This window comes from Staurois parvus, unplaced genomic scaffold (genome assembly GCF_062004578.1).
Source record: "Staurois parvus isolate SC_StPar_1 unplaced genomic scaffold, SC_StPar_1.0 ptg000032l, whole genome shotgun sequence".
NCBI classification, from domain to species: Eukaryota; Metazoa; Chordata; class Amphibia; order Anura; family Ranidae; genus Staurois; species Staurois parvus.
The window spans coordinates 319965-342778 of NW_028317828.1; the positions used below are offsets into that span (position 1 = coordinate 319965).

The window sequence follows — 22814 nt, forward strand, 5'->3', positions numbered from 1 at the left end:
TAATTGGAAATAATGCTTTTGACATTAAATGTGAATCTCTGTTTTCTGAACACATCTGATCCCACATAGAATTCACAGCAGTGTGAACCAGCACTCAGTGCTTGAGGTGTTAGAACTGCGTTCCCCCACGTTACCACTGAAAAAAAGCCGTTTTACCGAAATATTGTTTCCTTTTTTGTAGCACTTTTTATTATATTTATGGTTGTCAACAAAAAGTGCTGCCATGAGTTTTTCCATGTTTCCTCATTTAAAAAAATGCCAGGAGTTTGTAACCCTGGTGGAGGGCAGCGCTGTGTAGTGACTAGCCTACACTCAGTCATGCTGCACTGCAGCTTCTGGATACTATTGGAAACAAGCACAGGCCTTGAATTAGATCGTATAACAATAAGCACGCACTAGCGCCCCCTTTCTGCCTGGCTGTTCTCCCCAGTCCGCCGGCCCATTCTAGGAAAAGGCTCTGTCCAGCTGCTCTGCTCTTCTTGGCGCTGAATGTTGACGTCACGTACTGTCACTTTCCGTGTGTCCTTCACTGGCAGGCGTCCGAGCAGACATGGCAACCTCTAGTCGGCAGCTCATCGCACGTTGCATGTCCAGCAGCACTGCCGCCAAAAAGCTGGTCATCAAACATGTCACCGTGATCGGGGGCGGCCTGATGGGCTCCGGGATAGCTCAGGTGAGATCGCCCGCTCTTGGACAGCTGTCATAGGCGGCGCTGTGTGCAGAATGGCAGCCTATGCAGGGATAAGTATTCTTGGAGAGAGCTGGGTGTTCACAAATACATTGCAGATCAGGAGTGCCTGCAAGTTCGTTTTTTCAGACATTTCTGAACCAGATGTCTGCATTACAGCATAGACATGAAATAAAAACTGATCTGGATGATGGAGTGATGTCCTCATGTCTGTGGATCTCATTCATAGGCAGTGATTGCACTGGGAACAATTCATTGTAAATAAATGTTGGGTGCTTTTCTTGTATTTCCTCCACGTTATTGACTAATCGTGGCCATGCATGCTTCAATTTTATTGTCTGATCGATGTGTAATTAGAATGGATCAGAATGATCGAATCTGTAAACAAATGAATGGCCATAACGTCCCTTCTGATCAGTTTAGACTTGATTTGAGTAAAACTAAGACAGACAGGATAGATAATTATTGATTGTTTGGCATCAAATGGCTACACTGTGATATTTTGTTCATAAATACATTCAGATTTTGATCAGATTTTGGGATATGGTTAGTAACTTGCAAGAATATAACTTAAAGTGATATTAAAGGCATTGTTTTAATAACAAACATGTCATATGTACCTGCTCTGTACAGTGTTTTTGCACAGAACAGTCCTGATCCTCCTCTTCTTGGGTCCCCCACTGACTCTTCTGGCCCCTTCCTCCTGCCAAGTGCCCCCATAACAAGCAGCTTGCTATGGGGGCACCCAAGCAGACTCCCATGCCGCTGCTCTGCATGTCCATTTTTACACAGCTTGGCTTGGCCATGACCTTCTCTCTTTTCAATGCCTCACGGGCTGTGAGGAGGGAGAGTCCATGGAGAGCCAAGGCTCTCATGCATATCGCTGGATTGTGTGGGGCTCAGGTAAGTATTGGCTGCACACAGAAGGTTTTTTACAAGAAGGTAAAAAATAGAGCTTTTGTAACAACTTTAAAGTAGAACTATTTATAGTGAATACTTGTGAGCTATTATGAATCGAGGTGTTCAATAAACAACATATAATGAAATCTTTAAGTGTATGGGGTGCGCTGGCACTTACACTGACTCACTTAGCTAGTGTGTATGAATGATAAAGAAAGAATAGCGCCGCGCTCCTATATATTTGTATATGCAACTTATACTACTCAAGTGTATCAATATCAATAATTGTGAATTGTGACTATATCACTAAACGCATATACAAATGTACATATAAATGACATGCATATTGAATAATCCTAAAGTGATAGTGCCTTAATGGGTGCCATGGTGAGAACCCATGTTGCACCTCTATAATTCTGTGTACACTCTATACTGTTAATGCAAAAACATATACATATGTGCACGTGCTCATAATAGACAAATAAAAATAAAAGTCCATCAAAATGAATGTGCAAGTGAATATTCTGTTCCTTCTTTCCGAGTGCTAGATGGTCTCCCTATATGCTCACCTCTATATTTGCCTGAATGAATCCAGGCAAATACGCTTTTTATCCTTCCAGGATCCAATCAAATTCCCCCTGATGAAGTCACGTGACCCTGTGACGCAACGCGTAGGGGAGGGGCTCTGACGTCACGACATTGTACTGGAAAAGCGAGTAGATCCGAGCACAAGCGCAGGCAGATAGCACTGCAGGGGCAGCTGCAGAGTGATTTCTTTATACCTGTTGATTGTCATCCATGCTTGCTGGGATCACACATGAGCTGTATGCCATCGAGCAATACCGTATATGGGCAGAAATAAATCCATTTTTGTACAAGGATAAGACACTATGGTCTGCTTTTTCTTTTTGATGAAACATCCCATGAGCTGGCGTAAGGAGGAGTGAACGAGGAAGCAACCCCAGGAGGGGAATTGGGAGATCCCAAGAGAGCTGGTCAGTGTACTCATTGATACACAGGGAGACAAGGGAAATAACAGGAGGATCCATCTATATGCATATCCACCTTCTGGGACGGCTAGAGCAAGGGCATCATCCCATTTCATCTATCCTGGAAGGATAAAAAGCGTATTTGCCTGGATTCATTCAGGCAAATATAGAGGTGAGCATATAGGGAGACCATCTAGCACTCGGAAAGAAGGAACAGAATATTCACTTGCACATTCATTTTGATGGACTTTTATTTTTATTTGTCTATTATGAGCACGTGCACATATGTATATGTTTTTGCATTAACAGTATAGAGTGTACACAGCATTATAGAGGTGCAACATGGGTTCTCACCATGGCACCCATTAAGGCACTATCACTTTAGGATTATTCAATATGCATGTCATTTATATGTACATTTGTATATGCGTTTAGTGATATAGTCACAATTCACAATTATTGATATTGATACACTTGAGTAGTATAAGTTGTATATACAAATATATAGGAGCGCGGCGCTATTCTTTCTTTAAAGTAGAACTAAACCCTCCTCTTATTTTCAGCAAAGGAAGCCACTATCTTGGCCTCTGATCTGCAACTGCCAAGGTGCTGCACATGCCATCAGTTATGACTCCAACCATTTGATGGTTTGACAGTTTGAGAACACAAGCAGATGTGACAGTATTCTTGGCATGCCAGGAATGTAACTGTTTTTTTTAAACTGTTATACCTTGTTTACACCATACACATGTACGTTTTTCTGCATGGGCACAACCAAATCAATTGTGCTCTGTGTGCCCCGTTCACAGCACTAGTATCACATGCAGATTTGTTCTGCTCAGAAATCTATAATGTGTTCAAAACTCATTGAAATGCGCATGAAAACTGATGTCTCTGCAAGTGAAATCTGCAAATCAGTTTTCATGCATGTATGGTGTAAACGAGGCCTGAAAGTGGATGTAAACCTCAAACATGAAGTATGAACAAAGCCTATCCCTATATAGTGTGTACTTATCTCTATGCAGAACACAGAGTGTCATTTCTGTCTGCTGCCTCATTCCTCTTCTGTCTGCATGAGTCACGTCTGACCAGTTTTACTAACACCAAAAGAATCAGCTGGTGGGTCACTACTGAGCGGGGATCAACAGAGCTGGTCGGTCACTACTGAGTGGAGGGAATCAGCAGAGCTGGTGGGTCACTACTGAGTGGGGGGGGGGGGATCAGCAGAGCTGGTGGGTCACTACTGAGTGGGGGGGGGGGATCAGCAGAGCTGGTGGGTCACTACTGAGTGGGGGGGGGGGGGTCAGCAGAGCTGGTGGGTCACTACTGAGCAGGGGGGGGATCAGCAGAGCTGGTGGGTCACTACTGAGCAGGGGGGGGGGGGGGATCAGCAGAGCTGGTGGGTCACTACTGAGCGGGGGGGGGGGGGGGGAGGATCAGCAGAGCTGGTGGGTCACTACTGAGCGGGGGGGGGGATAAGCAGAGCTGGTGGGTCGCTACTGAGCGGGGGGGGGATCAGCAGAGCTGGTGGGTCGCTACTGAGCGGGGGGGGGGATAAGCAGAGCTGGTGGGTCGCTACTGAGCGGGGGGGGGATCAGCAGAGCTGGTGGGTCGCTACTGAGCGGGGGGGACCAGCAGAGCTGGGGATTGCTAATGAGTGGGGGGATCAGCAGAACTGTGGGGGTTGTTATTGAGCGGGGGGATCAGCAGAGCTTGGTGGGGGTTGCTACTGAGCAGGGGGGGTGAGCACAGCCGGGGGTTGCTACTGAGCGGGGGGAAAAGAGCAGAGCTTGAGGTTGCTACTGAGCAGGGGGATGAGCAGAGCTTGGGGTTGCTACTGAGCAGGGGGGGGGGGGTGAGCAGAGCTTGGGGTTGCTACTGAGCAGGGGGGGGGGGGTGAGCAGAGCTTGGGGTTGCTACTGAGCAGGGGGGGATGAGCAGAGCTTGGGGTTGCTATTGAGCATGGGGGGATGAGCAGAGCTTGGGGTTGCTACTGAGCAGGGGGGGATGAGCAGAGCTTGGGGTTGCTACTGAGCAGGGGGGGATGAGCAGAGCTAGGGGTTTCTATTGCATGGAAGGGGGGGGGGTGAGCAGAGCTGGGGGTTACTACTGAGCGGGGGATCAGCAGAGCTGGGGGTTGCTACTGAGTGGGGGGATAAGCAGAGCTGGTGGGGTTTGCTACTAAGCGGGGGCGGTGAGCACAGCTGGGGGTTGAACTGAGCGGGGTGGGGGGATGAGCAGATTGGGGTTTGCTACTGAGCGGGGGGATCTGCTGAATGAGGGTACTAATGAGTTGGGGATCTGCTAAGAAGGGGGTACAATTGAGCAGGCGTCCTACTGGACCCTTTTAAAACAAGTAGAAAATCATCACACACACAGGACATCTGCCAAGCTTCATTAAAGCTTCAAAAAACCACTAGAGCATCAAAGAATCTTGTTGAAGCGGTAGGTGCTTTAAAGGATAAGTTCACCTTTGGGAACATGTTACACGTTCCACCTGTTTTTAGGGAGGAACATGTAACATGTTCGCATGCTATCTGTCACATTCGACAACAGCGCAGCCGTTGTCAAGGAGGAATAGTTTTGTCAAGGAGGACTCTACCTTGGCTCGTGTCAGATACCCTACACCTCAGAGTTCTCCTTCCGAGAAGTCCACCCCAAGCAGTCTCTATGGTGGTGGAGAACAGAGGCACATCTCTCCAAACGGCTAGAGTGGATCTGGCCACTTTCCTGCAGGATAATGACTGATGCCTCCTCATGGGGTTGGGGGGGGGGGCACACATACAAGAAGGGTTGACTCAGGGACAGCGGTCAAGGGATGAGGCCAGGTATTCCTCAAACCAAAGGGAACTCTTGGCTGTGGAAAAGGCAATGATCAGATTTCAGGAGCAATTGAAGGCTCATCATTTGCAAATCCTCATAGACAACAGTATGACAGTGCTATTATATCAAAAAGTAGGGAGGAACCAGATGTCTGCGACTGGAATCAAATTGGAATGGAGAATGAATACATGGCAGATGAAAGTCCTCTGGCCGTACAGAGGTTAATGTTTAGTTCAGTCTGTGATAACCTTGAATTTTGCTTCCTACATTTGTCCTTCTGGCTTACCTTTGGACTGCATTAAGTGCTGATAATGCTTTAGTGGTCAATCTGTTTTACTGCATACTCTATGTTGGAAGAGCTCACTCTTATGAATTAAGAAAGCTTTCACATAGAATGTTTTAAACCTCTTTTCATGCACCATTAAGTAAAAAAGCAAACAAAATCATTGAATCTTGCTACCCTTACATGTACTGTTGCAAGTACAATGGGTTGTTTTTGATCTAATCTCTTCTTAACAACCACGTAGATGGGGTGAAAGCAAGTCCTGATGTACATTGAGGCTCAGTTCACACTACTGCGACCTGAAAGTCACACGACTTACAGGAAGACTTTGTCAGGCGACTTGAGTACGACTTGATACGCAACTTTGTCAAGGGACTTTTCTTTTTTTTTTTTTGACCAATTGGAAAATGTCAGTGTTTTTTTGGGTAAATTTTGTTTCATTTATTGAGTTCCTAATGAAATCCTAAATTTCAGAATTAATGGAATTCAAATTCTGTGTAAAGAATAGCTGGTTGCTAAGGAGGGGGCTGGGAATCTGGCTGCTGTGTCCTTAACCGATGGTTCCCCACTGACAGCTGAATGTAAGCAAAAGAATGGCCGAAATAAAAAAAATAAAAAAATGTGTGGGAGTCCCCCCCCCCCAAAATACATACCAGACCCTTATCTGAGCATGCAGCCTGGCAGGTCAGGAAAGGAAGGGGGGGGGGGGTGAGCAAGTACCCTCCCCTCCTGAACCGTACCAGGCCCCACATGCCCTCAACATGGGGGGTGCTTTGGGGTAGGGGAGGGCCCCCCTAGAGTGCATCATGTCCCCATTTCCTCATGTTGATGGGGACAAGGGCCTCTTCCCCACACCCCTGGGCTGTGGTTGTGGGGGTCTACAGGTGATTTAGCGGAATCTGAAAGCCCCCTTTGACAAAGGGGCCCCCAGATCCCAGCCTCCCCATGTGAATTAGTAGGGGTACATAGTACCCCTACTCATTCGCCAAAAAAGTGTAAAATTTGAATAAAAACACAACAACAATTTTTGACAAGTCCTTTATGAAAAAAACAAAATGTCCCCCAAAGTAGATCCAATGTCAATCAAGATGAACGCTGCCTCTGACCTGGAAAAAAAAAAAACAAGATCTCCGCTCCTGACGCTGGCTCTTTGGGCTAGCCATTCAAACATTCATGTTTAGGACCCTCCTCAATGTGTGAAAACATTTGAATTGGACATATCTAACTGTACCCTGTTTCTGGCGGCCTTTAGAAAGTAGCGAGTTGTTTGCGCTCATTAAAGTGGAGTTACACCCAAAAGGGGAAGCTCTCCTTGGCTGATTTTGACAGGTACCCCCTCCCAGGTTCAGCCCCCCTCACCCAGAAGACTGCCAGACCATTCGGGAAGCGTAGTGCGACTGCTGTATACACAGTGGGCACCCAGCTGTGAAGCCACTAGCTGTCACAGCCTGGTGCCCACAGTTGAGATGCCGGCGCCAGGGGGAAAAGAGGGAAAGAAGGGATGGTGCAGATGAGCACATCACTGGATCCTGGGGCAGGTGAATGTGTGTTTATGAAAAGTCAGCAGGTACAGTTTTTGTAGCTGCTGACCTTTTCAATAAACACAAAAATGACTGGAACTCCGCTTTAAGCGCCAAATGAGGAAAAGAGAAGCAGTCAAAATAGATTTGTGCTGCAATGCAAGGAGCATTCTGATTGGAGGAGAGTGACAGAGAAATGAGCTTATCAGTCTTCTGTTTCTTCACGTCACTGCCCAGTCAAAAGGTTGGGTGAAGAGGAGACCTGCATATGGGACTGAACTGCACCAGAGAAAAATCAGATTTCTTGCCCTGCCAGACAGGAACCATGTGATGAGGCAAAGTTGTGAAATGTAAGAACTGGGGTGACAGAAATTCTTTAGCAGGTAAAACAACTTTTCTGTATTTGGATGTTTGCCTGAAGTTCTGGTTTAGGCAGGCAATCCACTAAAAGATCAGGTCCGCTGGAGCACTTTTGCTCAAGGACAGACATTCTGATTGTAAATGATTTGCCTTGCATGTGTATGGTGAGATCTTGCAAATCTAAAGATACAGCATCATGGTGAAATTTCTGGATTATATATAGAGACAGTTGTACAGTGACTCCATATAGTATATATTGCAACATTTCAGCACTGATAATGCTGCATCAGTGTATAAAAATGCTGTTCAGTATTTGAGTGATTATCCTGTATTCAACTTGTATCTTCATTTTAGCTACCTGCACATAGTATTATTATTATTATTATTATTATACAGGATTTATATAGAGCCAACAGTTTGCTCAGCGCTTTACAATATAACGGGAGACAATACAGCAACAATACAGTTCAATACAAGAGGGAAAGGAGGGCCCTGCTCCTTGGAGCTTACAATCTAAATATGTCAGTGCCTAAAAATGGAGAGCAACTGAGCATGTGCAGAGTAGGGTAAGAGTGTATTACTAGATCTTAAACAGTGTAGGCATTTTTAATGTTTTACATAGCTATACCTGCAAAATGGGCCAGCCTGAAGTGATCTAGCAGGACTTCATTTTTCTGACTAAAGATCCACTTTAACATCTTCCTGACCACGCTATAGCTGAATGACGGCTACAGTGTAGTCGTCCAGTACTGGGAGAGCATCATATGACTCCCTCCCAGAACGCACCCCCTGTGGCACACACCCTGTGTTGTCTGTGATCGCTGTGTCCTTTGGTCCTTTACAGAGTCATGTGATCAGCTGTGTCCAATCACAGCGGCCTTTTATCACGTGATCAGCTGTGTCCAATCACAGCTGATCACCATGTAAATACACTTGCTGGTTATCGGCAATACTTTTCTCACGCTGTCACAGTACCTCCTCATCAATGTCCACCAGTGCCACCTCATCAATGCAAATTGGTGAAGGAGAAAAATTACCGTTTGCAAAATTTTATAATAGAAACAAAGAAAAAATTTTTTTTTTTTAATTTTCAGTCTTTGTTCATCTATAGTGCAAAATATAAAACACCCAGTGGTGATTAAATACCACCAAAAGCTCTATTTGTGTGAAAATATGATAAAAATTGAATCTGGGTACAGTGCTGCATGACCACGCAATTGTCAGTGTGACAGCGCAGAAAGCTGAAAATTTGCCTGGGCAGGAAGGGGGGGGGGGGGGGGTAAAAGTCCCCGGTAGGCAAGTGGTTAAATACCATGAGTGTAATTATCGCTGTAATAAGTTCTAATCATGAATTAAAAAATGTTTTTTAAAATTGTGCTGCAAACCAACATCTCCAACTAGAGTAAAGAATACAGAGATGTACTCTAGAGTGCCTGTGTATTGGGGGGTCCATTACAGCGCAGGGATGCATGTCTTATAATGTGTTTTTTCACTGTGTTTTCTACAGGTGGCTGCAGTAACAGGACACACCGTAGTATTAGTAGACCAGACTGATGAAATTTTGAAAAAGTCATCTAAAAATATAGAGGAGAGCTTGAAGAGGGTCGCCAAGAAGAAGTTTGCAGAACAGCCTGAGGTGACATTCTGGTATTTTCGTGCTATTGAACTACTTGACATGGCATGAAGAGGAAACAGGAAAGGTTTCTTCAGAGAAGCCAGAGGCTAATACTAGCTATTGGATCATTGCAGTTAAACTGGAAAGCTGACTCCATACAATGACAAGTGTTACTAAATCCATTACCCTGCATCACTGTATCTGGTCCCCCACAGTACACAGAACATGAAAATGCAATTATTTTGGAAAATATAAGCTGCTAAATACCTTTTCTCATCAGCAGTATATAGCAGTCTTGTGACTTTTATCAGTATTCAGCAGAGCATTAGTTTAACCTCCCTGGCGGTATTCCCGAGTGTAGCTCGGGGAAAAGTTTCAGTACCACAAGCGGTAACCCCGAGCTACACTCGGGCTTACCATGCGGCACTGCTCCTGGATCTCTTCTTGACTTACCTTGTCCTTCGCTCCTACGATGTCCCCCCTGCATGTCTACTGCAATGACCTTCAGCCGATGCCGGCATCTGTCTTCCGGGTTCCGTTCCCTGGGACGTACGGGGACGGAACTGGCGGGAAATTTGAAAAATGTATAAGTGACATTCACTAAGTACACTAAAATCACATAGTAAAACATTACTGTATCACACCATTTCACATACATTTTGTCCCTAGTGCTTTGTCCTGTGCCCTGCCTGTATTTTTACTGTTCTTTCTGCCTGGAAACTGAGAAACGTCCATGGTGTCCAAAAAGCATATCTTTAGGTCAAAAGCGGGTTTAGACCAGCTAGAGAACAGTGATAGTAAATCAGAACCACTTGCAGAATTGAGTGATAATGATTTCTGGGGAAATTCGTCATCAGACACTGAAAACAATTTTGCGACTTTGCTCAGTGATGTGCGAACTTGGCGCTATATTTCAAATTTCAGTGTTTTTGGTTTGATTATATTATTGAATTAAATTTATTATTATTATATTATAATTTTTTATGATTATTTATTAAATTGTAATTTATGATTTCGTGTTTCAAATTTTAACATACCCGGAATGTTTACTAGACTCTTGTTTGGACAGATTTCAGTGAGTTATTCCTAAAAATTACAGGCCTACAATAAAACAATGACCTATTTCCATGCAAAAAAATGTACCGCTGTGAGCACAGAAATATGAACATAATCAGAGGTTAAAGCTTGTAGGAGGAGTTTTTCATTCTCCTCTGATTGTCCTGTAAGGCTGTAGGACCCCTGACCTTCTGTCTGGACAGTGCTGATTGGCCCTGTGCTGATCACATGCACCCTCCCAAGGAAAAAAAAAACTCTAGCAATACACACCAAACCAAGAATGTGCAGTTTGCCCCCAAGTCTCTGTTCTATCAGAAAATGAATTGGTAACAGTAGAAGAAGGGGAGGCTCAGAGAAGATGGGATCAAACCTTTTTACACAATACATAGGATTAATCCTTGGGCTCCACAGTGAGTATAACAAGCATGCTTTACTGCATATACAGACTGAACTGATTTTCCTGTTGTGGGTTTAGTAACACATTTTTGCTTTCAATAGAGCATTAAAATCTGTGATTGTTGTTTGTAACTAGATTTCCCCCCCCCCCCGGCTTTCGTTTTGCAGGCATCCTCTCAGTTCCTTCAGAAAACATTATCAAACCTAAGCACAAGCACAGACGCTGCAGCAGTAGTGCACAGCACTGATCTGGTCATAGAGGCAATTGTAGAAAACTTGGAAGTGAAACATGAACTCTTCAAGAGACTGGATAAATTTGCTCCAGAGTAAGTCGCCAGAAGTTTAATAAGGCATTGTAAAAATACAGGTTTAAAATCTTTGTAATAAATGGTGCAACATAATTATTCTTATGCTGATGATACATGGCTCGAATTATGGCCGATTCCTGCTGTATCAGATGAAATTCGAGCCGTGGGTGATGACATGACCTGGCTCAGATGGAGTCACTGTTCAGGTATTCTGACAGCCATGGGAGCAGCAGTATCAGAGTATAATAGACAGCAGGGGAGGTTCCTCCATCCTTACTGTTTAGTATGGGTGGGGGAATCTGTTGACTTCAACCTGTAGGGGTGAGTAAGAGAAATCTTATTGTGTATGGCTAGCTTTATAGTTTTTCAAAGCACTGCAGAATGATGCTGCATTTATATGGCTCTAGGTTGTTCATAAGGGACCCTATGGTATACCACCATACTAAACAATATGGTTGCATAAATTGAATTTATTGGCTTTGCGGAGCTCACACAGCCTTTTTTGACCACCATTATTAACCGCTTTCCCAGAGCCCTATAGCAGAAATACAGGGCGGCAGGGATGTGCAAAATCACATATATATACATTTCCGCGTAGGGGGCACGTGCGAGCGGCGCACGCACCCTACCTGCTCCGCCATTGGCGGTCTAGGCTGTCAATCAATGAGTCCCGGACAGTGATACCCCGCCTTCCAGTATCACTGACAGGGAGAAACCTGTATGTAAACACTACAGATATCTCCCCTGTCAGCTCCTGCACATTACTCTGCAGAGCCATCCAAAGCAGTGTGCTTACAGTGTAAAACACACACACAGCACACAATAAAACAGCACACAGTTAACCCTTTGTTTGCTCCAGATTTTAACCTCTTCATGCCCCATGTCAGTGCTTTTTATTAGCACTGATTAATGTATTGGTGTCACTGGGGATGTCAGTGACACCAAGTCCGTTCTCCCCAGCGTCAGAATGCCCGCCGCAGTCCTGCTATAAGTCGCTGATCGCCGCCATTATTAGTAAAAAGAAAAATTTCATTATATATACAGCCATTTGTAGACGCTATAACTTTCACGTAAACCAATTAATTTACACGTATTGGGATTTTCTTTTAGCAAAGACGTAGACGAATTCATTTTTTAGCCTAAATTTATGATGAAATTAGAATTTTTTATTTTTTTTTTCTGGACATGTTTAATAGCAAAAAGTCCAAAATATTGTTTTTTTTTCTAAAAATTGTTGGTCTTTTTTCTTTTTATAGCGCAAAACATAAAAACCGCACAGACAGTCAAAGAAAGCTCTATTTCTGGGAAATAAAAGACGTAAAGTTCATTTGGGTGTAGCGTTGCATGACCGCGCAATTGTCATATTGCAAAAAATGGCCTGGTGAGGAAGGGGGGTAAATCCACTGGAGGGCAAGTGGGTTAAAACAAGCAGGCTGAGTGGTGCACAATATATAGATATTTCCTCAGGAGGGTATGTTACTTAAAACTCATGCTAAAGGTTTTTCCAGGCTTGCAGAACATGAGCACCAATGCAGTACGGTCTCATTTTTGGGGGAATTTGTTTTATCATCTTGATGTCCAGGTGCAGCAGATAACAGGGTGAGCTGTAACACCCACACAATGGCGTACATATTCCTCCATGTGTGGCAGAGCTTTCTTTTGCAAACTAATGGAGTAAAACCAAAAGAATGTAGAGGGAGCATGTGTGCCCCATACAGGATGAAGCAGGATTTCCCCTGGGGATGCAGTGTGTGTTGAGCTGTCATTTAGCTTGTACTCTTCTTTTTCCTTTTTTTATAGTTTTTCCTTTTAAAGGCAACACTTTGCTCATTATACCTGTCTGTACTTTTGAGTTCCTCAGTAGTTCAGTATTATAGACAGACACAGGGGTGTGGAAATTTTTGAAAAAACTACTTGTCCAGGGACTAAAATCGGGGCCCCAATCTACTTGTCCCTCATGACAATCTACTTGTCCTGATGAAGAAAAAAAAATGTTTTTATCCAAAACCGTGTTTAACCACTTCAAATCCAGACACTTTTACCCCCTTCCTGTCCAGGCCAATTTTCAGCTTTCAGTGCTATCACACTTTGAATGACAATTGCGTGGTCATGCAACACTGTACCCATATGAAATTTTTTGCATTTTCACCACTTCACCACTGGGATTTAAATTTTTTTTGCTATGTAAATGAACAAGTCCAAAAATTTTGAATAAAGTGTTTTTCCTATAAAATGTTGCAAATAAATAATATTTCATCATAAACCTTGGCCAAAATTTATTCCGTTATCTTTTTAGTAAAAAAAAAAAAAAAAAACCTAAATTGGTTTATAATGAAAAATTATAATTTTTAAACATTTTTTTTTTACATTTTTATTTGTTTTTTGTTTTTTTTCATAATGTCACCGTAGCAGTACAGTGTCACCATGGTGACTCTGTACTACTTGTGGGGGGTGATGAAGATTTTTTTTTTTTAACACTGATTGCTTTTAAATCCTTAAAGGCTGTAAAACCAATAATTTCTCCTTCTCATTTCTCATTCTTGCAGCCATTGAGAACTACTGTGTGAGCTGTGATTGGTCACAGCTTGTCACATGGTACAAGACTGTTGTGAATGGCCCTGTACCATGTGATCTCTGTGATCATTCACAGATTTCACACGTAGTAAGTAATGATGTCAGAAGTGACATCTTGCTTATTACTCTGCATGTGATCACTGATTGGCCAATCAGTGATCGGGACCTCGCAGAGAGGTTCCGTCCGACGATCGGTTTTCCACTGTGTCTGGAGGACACAGCGGGCACCGGATCGTGGTGCTGCGTGCTCCCAGAGAACACGCACAAGCAGGGGGCGGGGAGGCCATTTATAAACGGCCACCCAACCCTGCACTGCCACCTTCCGGCCGTTTATATACAACGGCCGGATGGGAGATAGTTAAATAGGAAGTGATTTTAGGAATGTCTGGGGCTTTCAAAAACAAAAGAGGCTTTATTGTGACTTAAACGTTTGATAATTTTAACATTGCGCTGTTTATCTCCTCCTTCCGTCCCTGCCTCTCTCCAGCACTGCACACGGGGACTAGCAGGGAGGGGGGAGACCTTGCAGTGTGATGAACAATGATTGGCTGCTCCTCCAGAAAGGGTGGGTCAGGGCTTATACTTTATCCCTTTCGCTGCCAGAGCCATTTTTGCGTTTTTTTGCACACGTTTAAAAAATCATTGTAGGCCTGAAGATTACATAAAACCCCCAAACATTATATATTTTCTGAAAGCAGGGACCCTAGAGAATAAAATAGTGGTAGTTCCAATTTTTTATGTCGCATGATTTTACTGCCAAATTTTAGTAAAAAATACAAGTAAGTTAATTTTAGGGCACAAAAAAGCAATAAATTACCCTATTTTTTTCTGTAAAATATAAAAGATGAGGTTGCAGCGAGTAAATAAATATCCAACTTATCAAACCTTAAATTTGTGCGCTCGTGAAATGGCGACGAACTTCAGTACCCTATATTTTCTATAGGTCGACACATTTAAAGCCCCTTATAGGTCACCAGTTTAGTGTTACAGAGGAGGTCTGATGCTAGAATTATTGCTCTCATTCTGACATGCTCAGTGATATGTGACATGTCTATCGCAATCAATGGTTTCATGTATAGGTGCCCCAGCATGTGCTTTTACATTTGTACGTGCGTATATGTGGGGGTGGGGGCCTCAATATTTTTTGGGGGAGATGGTATGTGCTGGCACTGTGTGCAAGCAGTCGGCAGCAGCTCTGGTGCTGAATGCTGCCGCCTAACAGGTGAGCCCGCTGCGTGCCCTCAGTAGAGCTAGCAGTAGAAAAAAAACTACCTGCCCAATGCCTGGAACTACATGTCCTGGGCGTCGGGCGATAGGAATCCAACATCCCTGCAGACATTGTGTTTCTGAATAGCTAGCTGTAGAAGAGGACAGACCAGCCATTGACTCTAAGTGAAGTCGGTATTTGCAAACTAGAAAACCCCAGGTTTGGGAATCCCTAAAATCTTTAAAATGCATCAACAAGTAATGTACACACACGGTGCTTTTTTTCATAATACATTCGCTGGGTTGCGCTTTATTTTTGTATTCTCATTTTAAGTAGAAAGATTTACTTTAGGAACTTTATATAATTGCTGCTGCTTACTATGCAAATGTTATTTAGTTTAGAATTTTAGTATAAATATTAAAAGAACCAAATAGTACAAATTGTAAACATAATCTAAGCATTTCCTAGATCCAAGTATTCCTTATATTGTCTAAGCATTTCTTAGATCAAAGTATTTATATTCACATTTCACTGTCTTTGGTATGGAAATAGATGTGTATAGGACTGAGCAGTACAAACATGAAAAGTAGAAATTTAAGGGAAAATTCAGGTTTGGTGTTTTCGGTCTGTAAACACATAGCCACTTGGCATGTCACAAATTAAAAAAAACACCTTTCACCGTAAGCCTGGTAACGTCTAATTTGCCTCAAGTGACAGCAAAATGTCCATTCCTGCTGCAGGCGTACATCCCCTTTACTCCTCCAACATTAGGTGCAAGCTTCCAGCGGTCACTGGCCACTCCATAATGTCCACTTCTAAGCACAAAAGAAAGGAGGCCGCTCTCCAATTTAAAAAAAAAACCAAAAACCCTTGTGTATATTGAAGCATTCCATGCACAAGCAGATCTATCTGTCCCACAAGCCACTAACGCATTTCACTCATTGCGGCACATATTTGTACCGAATTGACTTTAAGTGACTCTAAGTGACACAAGTTAGGGCTTGTGGGACAGGTGGATTGGCTTGTGCATAGAATACTTCAATTAATATACACAAGGTTTTTAATGGAGTGCGGCTTCTTTTCTTTTGTGCTCAGAAGTTGCTTCTTCTGATTTGAGGCTGTCATGGACCATCCTTGGGGTACATCAACAAGCCGGCTGGCCTGGGCTCACAGGGTATTATGCACCATCCAGGACATGCCCACTATCTAAGGATGGTGAAGAGGAGCTATGATGTCCTCTTTTCCTGATCTTTGGAAAAGGGAGGGAAAAGTACCCAGCCTGGAGTTGGGCTTTAAAGACACTTGCAGTGTAAGGTGGGGATGGGATTTATTTAGCAAAGTAACCCCAGAACTGGATAACGGGCCCCCCTTTGGCACCACTTATTACTAGTGATGCACTGAAATGAACATTCTGCACCAAAATAAAAAATTCAGGATACACTTGGCAGAAAACAGAAATGGACTGTTTTTAAAATATATTATTTTTATACATAATTGTATTCAACTTTTTAATTAATATCATAAATTTTAAATGAATATGAATTTAAAAAATACAATTCAGTAATGTAAAATACCTTTTCTAGAAAGTAACACACAAAAATTGGATAGAAAATAAAATGAAATAGATATAAAAAACTTAAATAGACGAAGTCAGTGGGCCGCGGTGTTGCATCGAAGTCCATTGTCATTATCTGCACCTTTTTTTTTTTTTTTTTAATCATCTGCAAAACGCCAATAACTCTATTTTCGGTAGTTGATATATCTGTGCATCACTACATATTACCTATAGTTTGCCTGACCACCAAGCAGACCCTCCATGGTAGCACCTAAATTTCTAGGTAAAAAATAAAAAATGTCACTCAGTCAAGGTGGATTTGATTTAAATCATAATTTTTAAAGAGCAACTGTCATCTCTGTCCCACAGTAGCTCTTCCTCTGACCTGCTGTTGACTCACCGACAGTCCCATTTCTTTTTAATGGGACGACTGGTGATGCTGCAGTGATGCAACATGGTGAGGGACGAGCCTGCAGCAGGTGAGTGGATGCCCGCTAACAGGCGCTGCCATGATGGATCTAAAATGACAGGTGCTGTTTAAATGTAAGTAATCCGGCTCATTATAAAGTTAGAATCTTTAATTTTTGCAAACCAAATGAAGGTTTTCTTTTTAGAATAATAAGCTGTCAGGATAGTAAAACAGCAATATCAGAACCGATTTTAGGTTAATAGGTTCATCAACCATAGCTGGAGAGCTACTCAAATTCTTTTATTTCATGTTTTTTCTTAATGTGAAATTGTGTGAATGCAGCAATGTTATCGCTTGCAGAGCTTGGATTCATTGAATGAGTTTACCAAAAAATAAATATTGCAGAATATACAGCTTCATGCTACATAACTAAGCCCCATTTCATGCTGAATAAACTAAACTATTAATGTATCTTAAATAGGAAACTATCTTTAGATAGATTTTTACTCCAAAAGTATTTTATTAAAATAAATTTGATAAAAATCAAAACGTTCCAATTTAAATAAAAAAAAAATCCAGATTTTTTTTTTCCTTTTTTAAATCATGGATTTTTATCCACCCTGCAGCCAGTGTATTCCTCCAGTGACAGGTTTCTACAAAGATCTGGCTGGAGTCCTGAGAGTATCAAATATATTTATGTGTTAGTATTTTTAAATGAAACTTGCTTTTATCTGCAGATACTGCTTCTGGCTTGAAAATGGAACACAGTGGTTAGGTTTAATTATTCCTTTCAGATTGTTTTCCACCAGCCTAGGAAAACTGTTTTTTGGGGCGTATCCTGCAATCTCAGCAGTTGCTCACAAATGTTAATTTTTGCAGTTGTCTGGTAAAGAGAGACTAATGCAGGCCATAGATGGGGTTGAAATCTGGCGATTTTTCGGCCGACATTAAAATCGTCAGATATTCGTGCCATGTATGGGTAATTTTGTCTGTTTTTTGCTCGTTTGGTCATGCTGGAAAATTTTTGTTAAACGGCTGATTTTCATCTCATTGATGGTCCAGCTGAATGATAAATATATGCGCTTGTGCGGTGACCTGGAAAGAAAAGAATGTTCTCACGAATGAAATTTCTTTTCCGTAAGAAAAGTCAAACGTTCTACCCTGTCAACCAAACATCATTTAAACATACGTTGCTGATGTCTACTTCCGTAAGGTAACTTAGAGAGGGAGGGTTGCGAAGGTCATAAAACTTTAGTCATTTCCAGTTTGAGGTTATGAATTTCAAGACTTTATCCGCCGATTTTCGTAATAATTGGTAGATAAGTTGGCTTTCAGACCAACCGATATTTCGTTTATCGGGCGAAAAAGCGGGAGAATTTAAACACATCTATCGCCTGCATTAGGAGAGATTGTACAGTTTGCATAAAAAATACTCATGAAACTAGGGCATAGCTTCTCATACATATATAATCTGTAAAAACAGTATGTGCTCTTGACCATTTTTCTGAATCTTTGACAGACATACCATATTTGCCAGCAACACGTCTTCCTTGCCAATAACTGACATAGCCAATTGCACAACTAGGCAGGACCGGTTTGGAGGCTTACATTTCTTCAATCCCGCCCCAATGATGAAGCTAGTGGAGGTAAGCTGTGCTATCTGGACCTTTGCGCTCTTGTGTGATAAATTTTGCAATGTCTGTCAATTAGGGATCTGCCAAAAGACAGGACTGTGGGATCTAATCTTTGTAGATCTGATGTCTGAGCATTATAATTGCTTATTAGTAGTGGATATTGTACATGGCACCGTAACCTTGATTCTGCTACAGATTTTGTCTGTGTCACTGCACAGCAACAGAACATGTCTTTACACAATGGCATAATTCTCTGTTTACATTGTATATAGAAGTCATTTGTACAATCAGTGTACAGTGGACAAAGTCGTTTTGACAAAGTAAAGTAGTATTAACCCTCAGCTTTTTTACTTTAACACATTGAGCACAATAAAAATAAACATTCTCCTCTAAACTATTGTTAAAATGCTTACCCCAGTGCTTGCCGTTTGCAACTTTCAATGCTGCTGACTCTTGCTCTCTCAGTGCTGCTTCCCTGAACTTCAAGTCTGTACAAGAAAGAATGGACAGTGCAGTCTGGAGTTAGTCTGATGCCCACTTAGGGAAGGGGAGGAGGAAGAAGGAACAGGGAAGTGCCTTGCCATCCTAGGCTACAGGGCTGGGTGTTTCTATTGATATACACTGTGTAGAGTCGCAGCATGTAAGGGTAACGCCATAGGTCGCTGCAAGAGAAAAGAGCCTCCCGTGAAACAGAAAACCTGGGGCAGCAGTCATGACGCCAGCGTAAACTGCAACATAGGCAAGAATTAAAAGAAAAACAAATTGCATATTCTGTAAGTGATCCAATCAGCTGCTGAAAGTGCTTAGAAAATATCATTTAATTGCTTAATATCGCTTTCATTGCTGAATTTGACAGGTTCCATCATGATCACCAAAACAATTTTTTAAAAATGATTTTTGTAGGCCTTGACACCTGTTCAGCTGCCATCTTAAAACAGAGCTAATCTCCCCAATACTGCAAGCTCTCTTTCTGGTGCTGACCTCTTCTTCTGGGTTTAGGGTCTTCAGCCATCACAATGCAGAGCTTCATGTACATTCTGAAGTATCTTCTGAGAAGAAAGAATGTTACCCCCCTTTCCCCATTGTCGACGACGTGTATCTGGTCCTACAGCCTCCTGGGAATCTTATTACATGTCCCAGGAGGCTGCAGGATCGGCACACACGGTTGGGGGGGTCTAGGGGTTGGGTCATCAGAACTAGCTGCATGCACCTGGAAGAGCCAGCAAACTGAAAAGATAGCGGCACGGAAGTTGCCATATGGCACCCAAATAGCGGATCACAGCAAGACAGCACTGGATTGGCTCTGTGGGTGAGCATGTGATTTGAACAGCACTACAGCATTGTGGGTAAGCAGGGGAAAAAAAAACAAGAGGTGTGGGGGGAGTTTAGTATTGCTATAAGTATGTGAAGTCCTCAGCTTCTAGAAGGGCAGATCTTTTTCTTTACCACCATAAATGTGTCTTTAGTAGTTGCTTACTTGTGAGCTTGCAGTGAGCACAGTTTAGTTAATTTTGCATATCTTAGAGCTTGGCCACACTTCAGCATGAGTCTGCAAGAATCCCTGTACTATGAATAGCCATGTATTTTGGCATCAAAAATCAGTGTTGGAAACGAGATATCATGAGAGCAGAGGTATTTTTAAGATTATCGCTTTGTTCTGCGCTGGAGTGCCAAGTCACTATATTGGAAAACTGGAAAGCTAGGCGGCTGTGAGAACTGACATTGCAATATCCTACTTTCTTTATTTTAGAAAATCTGGCAACAGTTTGTGGAAGTTCTTTAAAATGTTTTTTTTCACTTTTTGCAGTCAAATTTGAGAAAACCTCACCGAGTTATGTGTTCCCATTCACACAGCATGCCTAAAAAATTATTTTTTACTCTTTTAGATGTTTCTAAGGAGAAGGTGTCATGGCTGATTCTATGAATATCTATGAATATCTGGAAAGTATCACATTGGCTGTGTCCCCACACAGAGGAAGCTAGGGCTTCTCAATCGGGGTTCCTCCAAATATTGCTAGGGTTCCTTGAGCAATGAGCAATTTCTGCCTTTGTTCCCACACAGAAAAAGCCAGGGTTTCTCAATCAGGGTTCCATGGAACCCTAGGGTTCCTCCAAAGGTTGTTAGGAGTTCCTTGAGCAATGAGCAATTTCTACCTTTGTTCCCACACAGACAAAGCTAGGGTTTCTCAATCAGGGTTCCTCCAAAGGTTGCTAGGGGTTCCTTGAGCAAAGAGCAATTTCTGCCTTTGTCCCCACACAGATGAAGCCAGGGTTTCTCAATTAGGGTTCCTCCAAATGTTGCTTGGAGTTCCTTGCGCAAAGAGCAATTTCTGCTTTTCAGATAAGTGCCCACTGACACCATTCATCTTTTTAGCTATCTGTCAGTCTAGGTTCACCTATGCAGGTTGCGTTTGAGGCGTTTCTGCATTACGTTTTACGTTCTTGCACTGTGTTGTTTTTTTCTTTTTTTCTTGTTGCTAGGCAGATTTAAAATGCAAAACGCAGCAAAAACACATGTTTTTCTGCAGTGTTCCCATTGATGTCTATGAAACCAAATACGCAACGTTTTGCTTTAAAAAAAAAGTCCATGACCCTTTCCAAAAAACGCACTGGGTGAAAACGCAGAGATGTGAACCTGTCCCATAGGAAATCATGTTAAATGGTCTGTACTGTGTTTCTGCAAAACACGGCAGAAAAACGCTTAGGCATGAACCTACAGTTAGGGGGGAATTCTTCCCAGTGACCATCACACTAATGTTTCATGAGTTGTAGATATAGTCCTTTTTAGCAGGGGTTCCCAGAGACCAGAAAGCCATTTCAAGGGTTCCTCTGTGTTGAAAAGGTTAAGGCTGGCCATACACTATAAACTAAAAATCTCAAGAAAATTGTAGACTTGCCAAAAACCATATAATAGGAGGTCAAACATATGTAACACTTTCAATTGTATCCAATTAGGCAGGCCCTTGTGCTACATAGTTGAAGGTAAATCTAAAGGAAATTGGGCAGAAATTGGACAGAAAATTGTATAATGTATTGCCAGCCTTAGAGAGGCTAAGCTATCACTCATTACCATACAATGCAGTAGGGCTGTTCCTAAGTTTCTAACCCTTTGTTGGGACAGTCAGGGTTCAAATCTAGTTTACAGCTGAAAATTAAGAACTACAAACATGGTACAGAGAGGGTTAATTATGCTACACATTACTCCACAGCCCCCTCCGTAACATCACAGAACAGGGAGCGTATGTTGTCCTGCTTCACACTGTTGCAGTACCAGTTTGCGGTGCGATTCTGCAGTGATTTTACACAGCTGCGATTTCTGTTCTGGCTAATTTTGTGACAGTAGAAGTATCTGGCACTGAAGTCACATTGCATTTGAACATTTTATGCGTTTTCACTGCCGTTTCAATTCAAGACTATGGGGCTCAAAAATGCACTGCATCACACCAAAGACGCACAGGACCCTTGTGGAAATCGCATTGCGTTTGGAACGCATAGGTGTGAATGACCTCCACAGAAAGCCATGTTATCTTCCTTGATATGCAAATCAGTACATTCTGAAGCGCATCCAAAAATCACATCAGCGTGAACCAGGGCATATGGATTTTTAGTTATGATATGCTATGTTAGTGGTAAATAGTAACAAATAAAAAGTAGGTTTTATAATAATTTGACTGCAAATGTGGAAATACACTTTGAAGCTGAACTTGAGGCAGATATGAAAATGCAACAAATAATGCAGTTATGTGTTCATTAATGAATCATTACATATGTTTTTGAAGGCAACTAGAGCAGATACGTGAATTTGATTTGATATCTGCCTCCTGTTATCTCCTGTACAGCAGCGCAGCACACAGATTGGGAGAAGGTGGGCCAGCACTAGGAGAGAATCAGGTGTCATGCAGCGTAGGAGGAGAGAACATAGTGAGCAGAAGGATGGTCTTATCTGTTTGCTTCCAGTTCTCCTACACTGCTGAAGTACTACTTTTCAATGATTACGATTATTTTTTTTTTTTCTTTATCAAACTCTGCTTCTGATCTCTTCCACCTTTCTTGCAGCCACTTCCCTTCTATTCTATGCATGTACATAATAAATGTATGACATTTTTATTTTTAGGGTGGGTTTCCTGATGATGACAACAGTGAAATATGCCAGGGCAACGTGGTGAAACAGGCACTTGTAGAGAGCCATGTGACAAAAATAGAAACAAACCATCATCAAATAATAATAAAAAAATATATACATTATTTAAAAAAGAAGCAAAAAATGAAAAGTGTATCAACTTTTTCACTTTTTGCTTCTTTTTTAACCATTTCTATACCGGGCAATTTTACACCTTCCTGCCCAGGCCGTTTTTCAGGTTTCAGCGCTCTCACACTTTGAATGACAATTGCGCGGTCATGCAACATTGTACCCAAACTAAAATTTTATCATTTTCTTCACACAACTAGAGCTTTCTCGTGGTGGTATTTAATCACCGCTGGGGTTTTTATTTTTTG

General features: G+C 42.3%; 1 protein-coding gene across 1 annotated transcript in view; it reads left to right on the plus strand.

The window, feature by feature from the left end:
* The first annotated feature begins 451 nt into the window (after positions 1 to 451).
* The window catches only part of HADH (hydroxyacyl-CoA dehydrogenase), a 38726-nt gene continuing 16363 nt past the window's right edge, over positions 452 to 22814 (plus strand). The window contains exons 1-4 of the mRNA XM_089660810.1: positions 452 to 673; positions 9071 to 9199; positions 10799 to 10956; positions 18203 to 18329. Coding sequence (XP_089516936.1) covers positions 551 to 673; positions 9071 to 9199; positions 10799 to 10956; positions 18203 to 18329 — 537 coding nt within the window. The 5' untranslated portion in view covers positions 452 to 550. The remainder of the gene's footprint in view (positions 674 to 9070; positions 9200 to 10798; positions 10957 to 18202; positions 18330 to 22814) is intronic.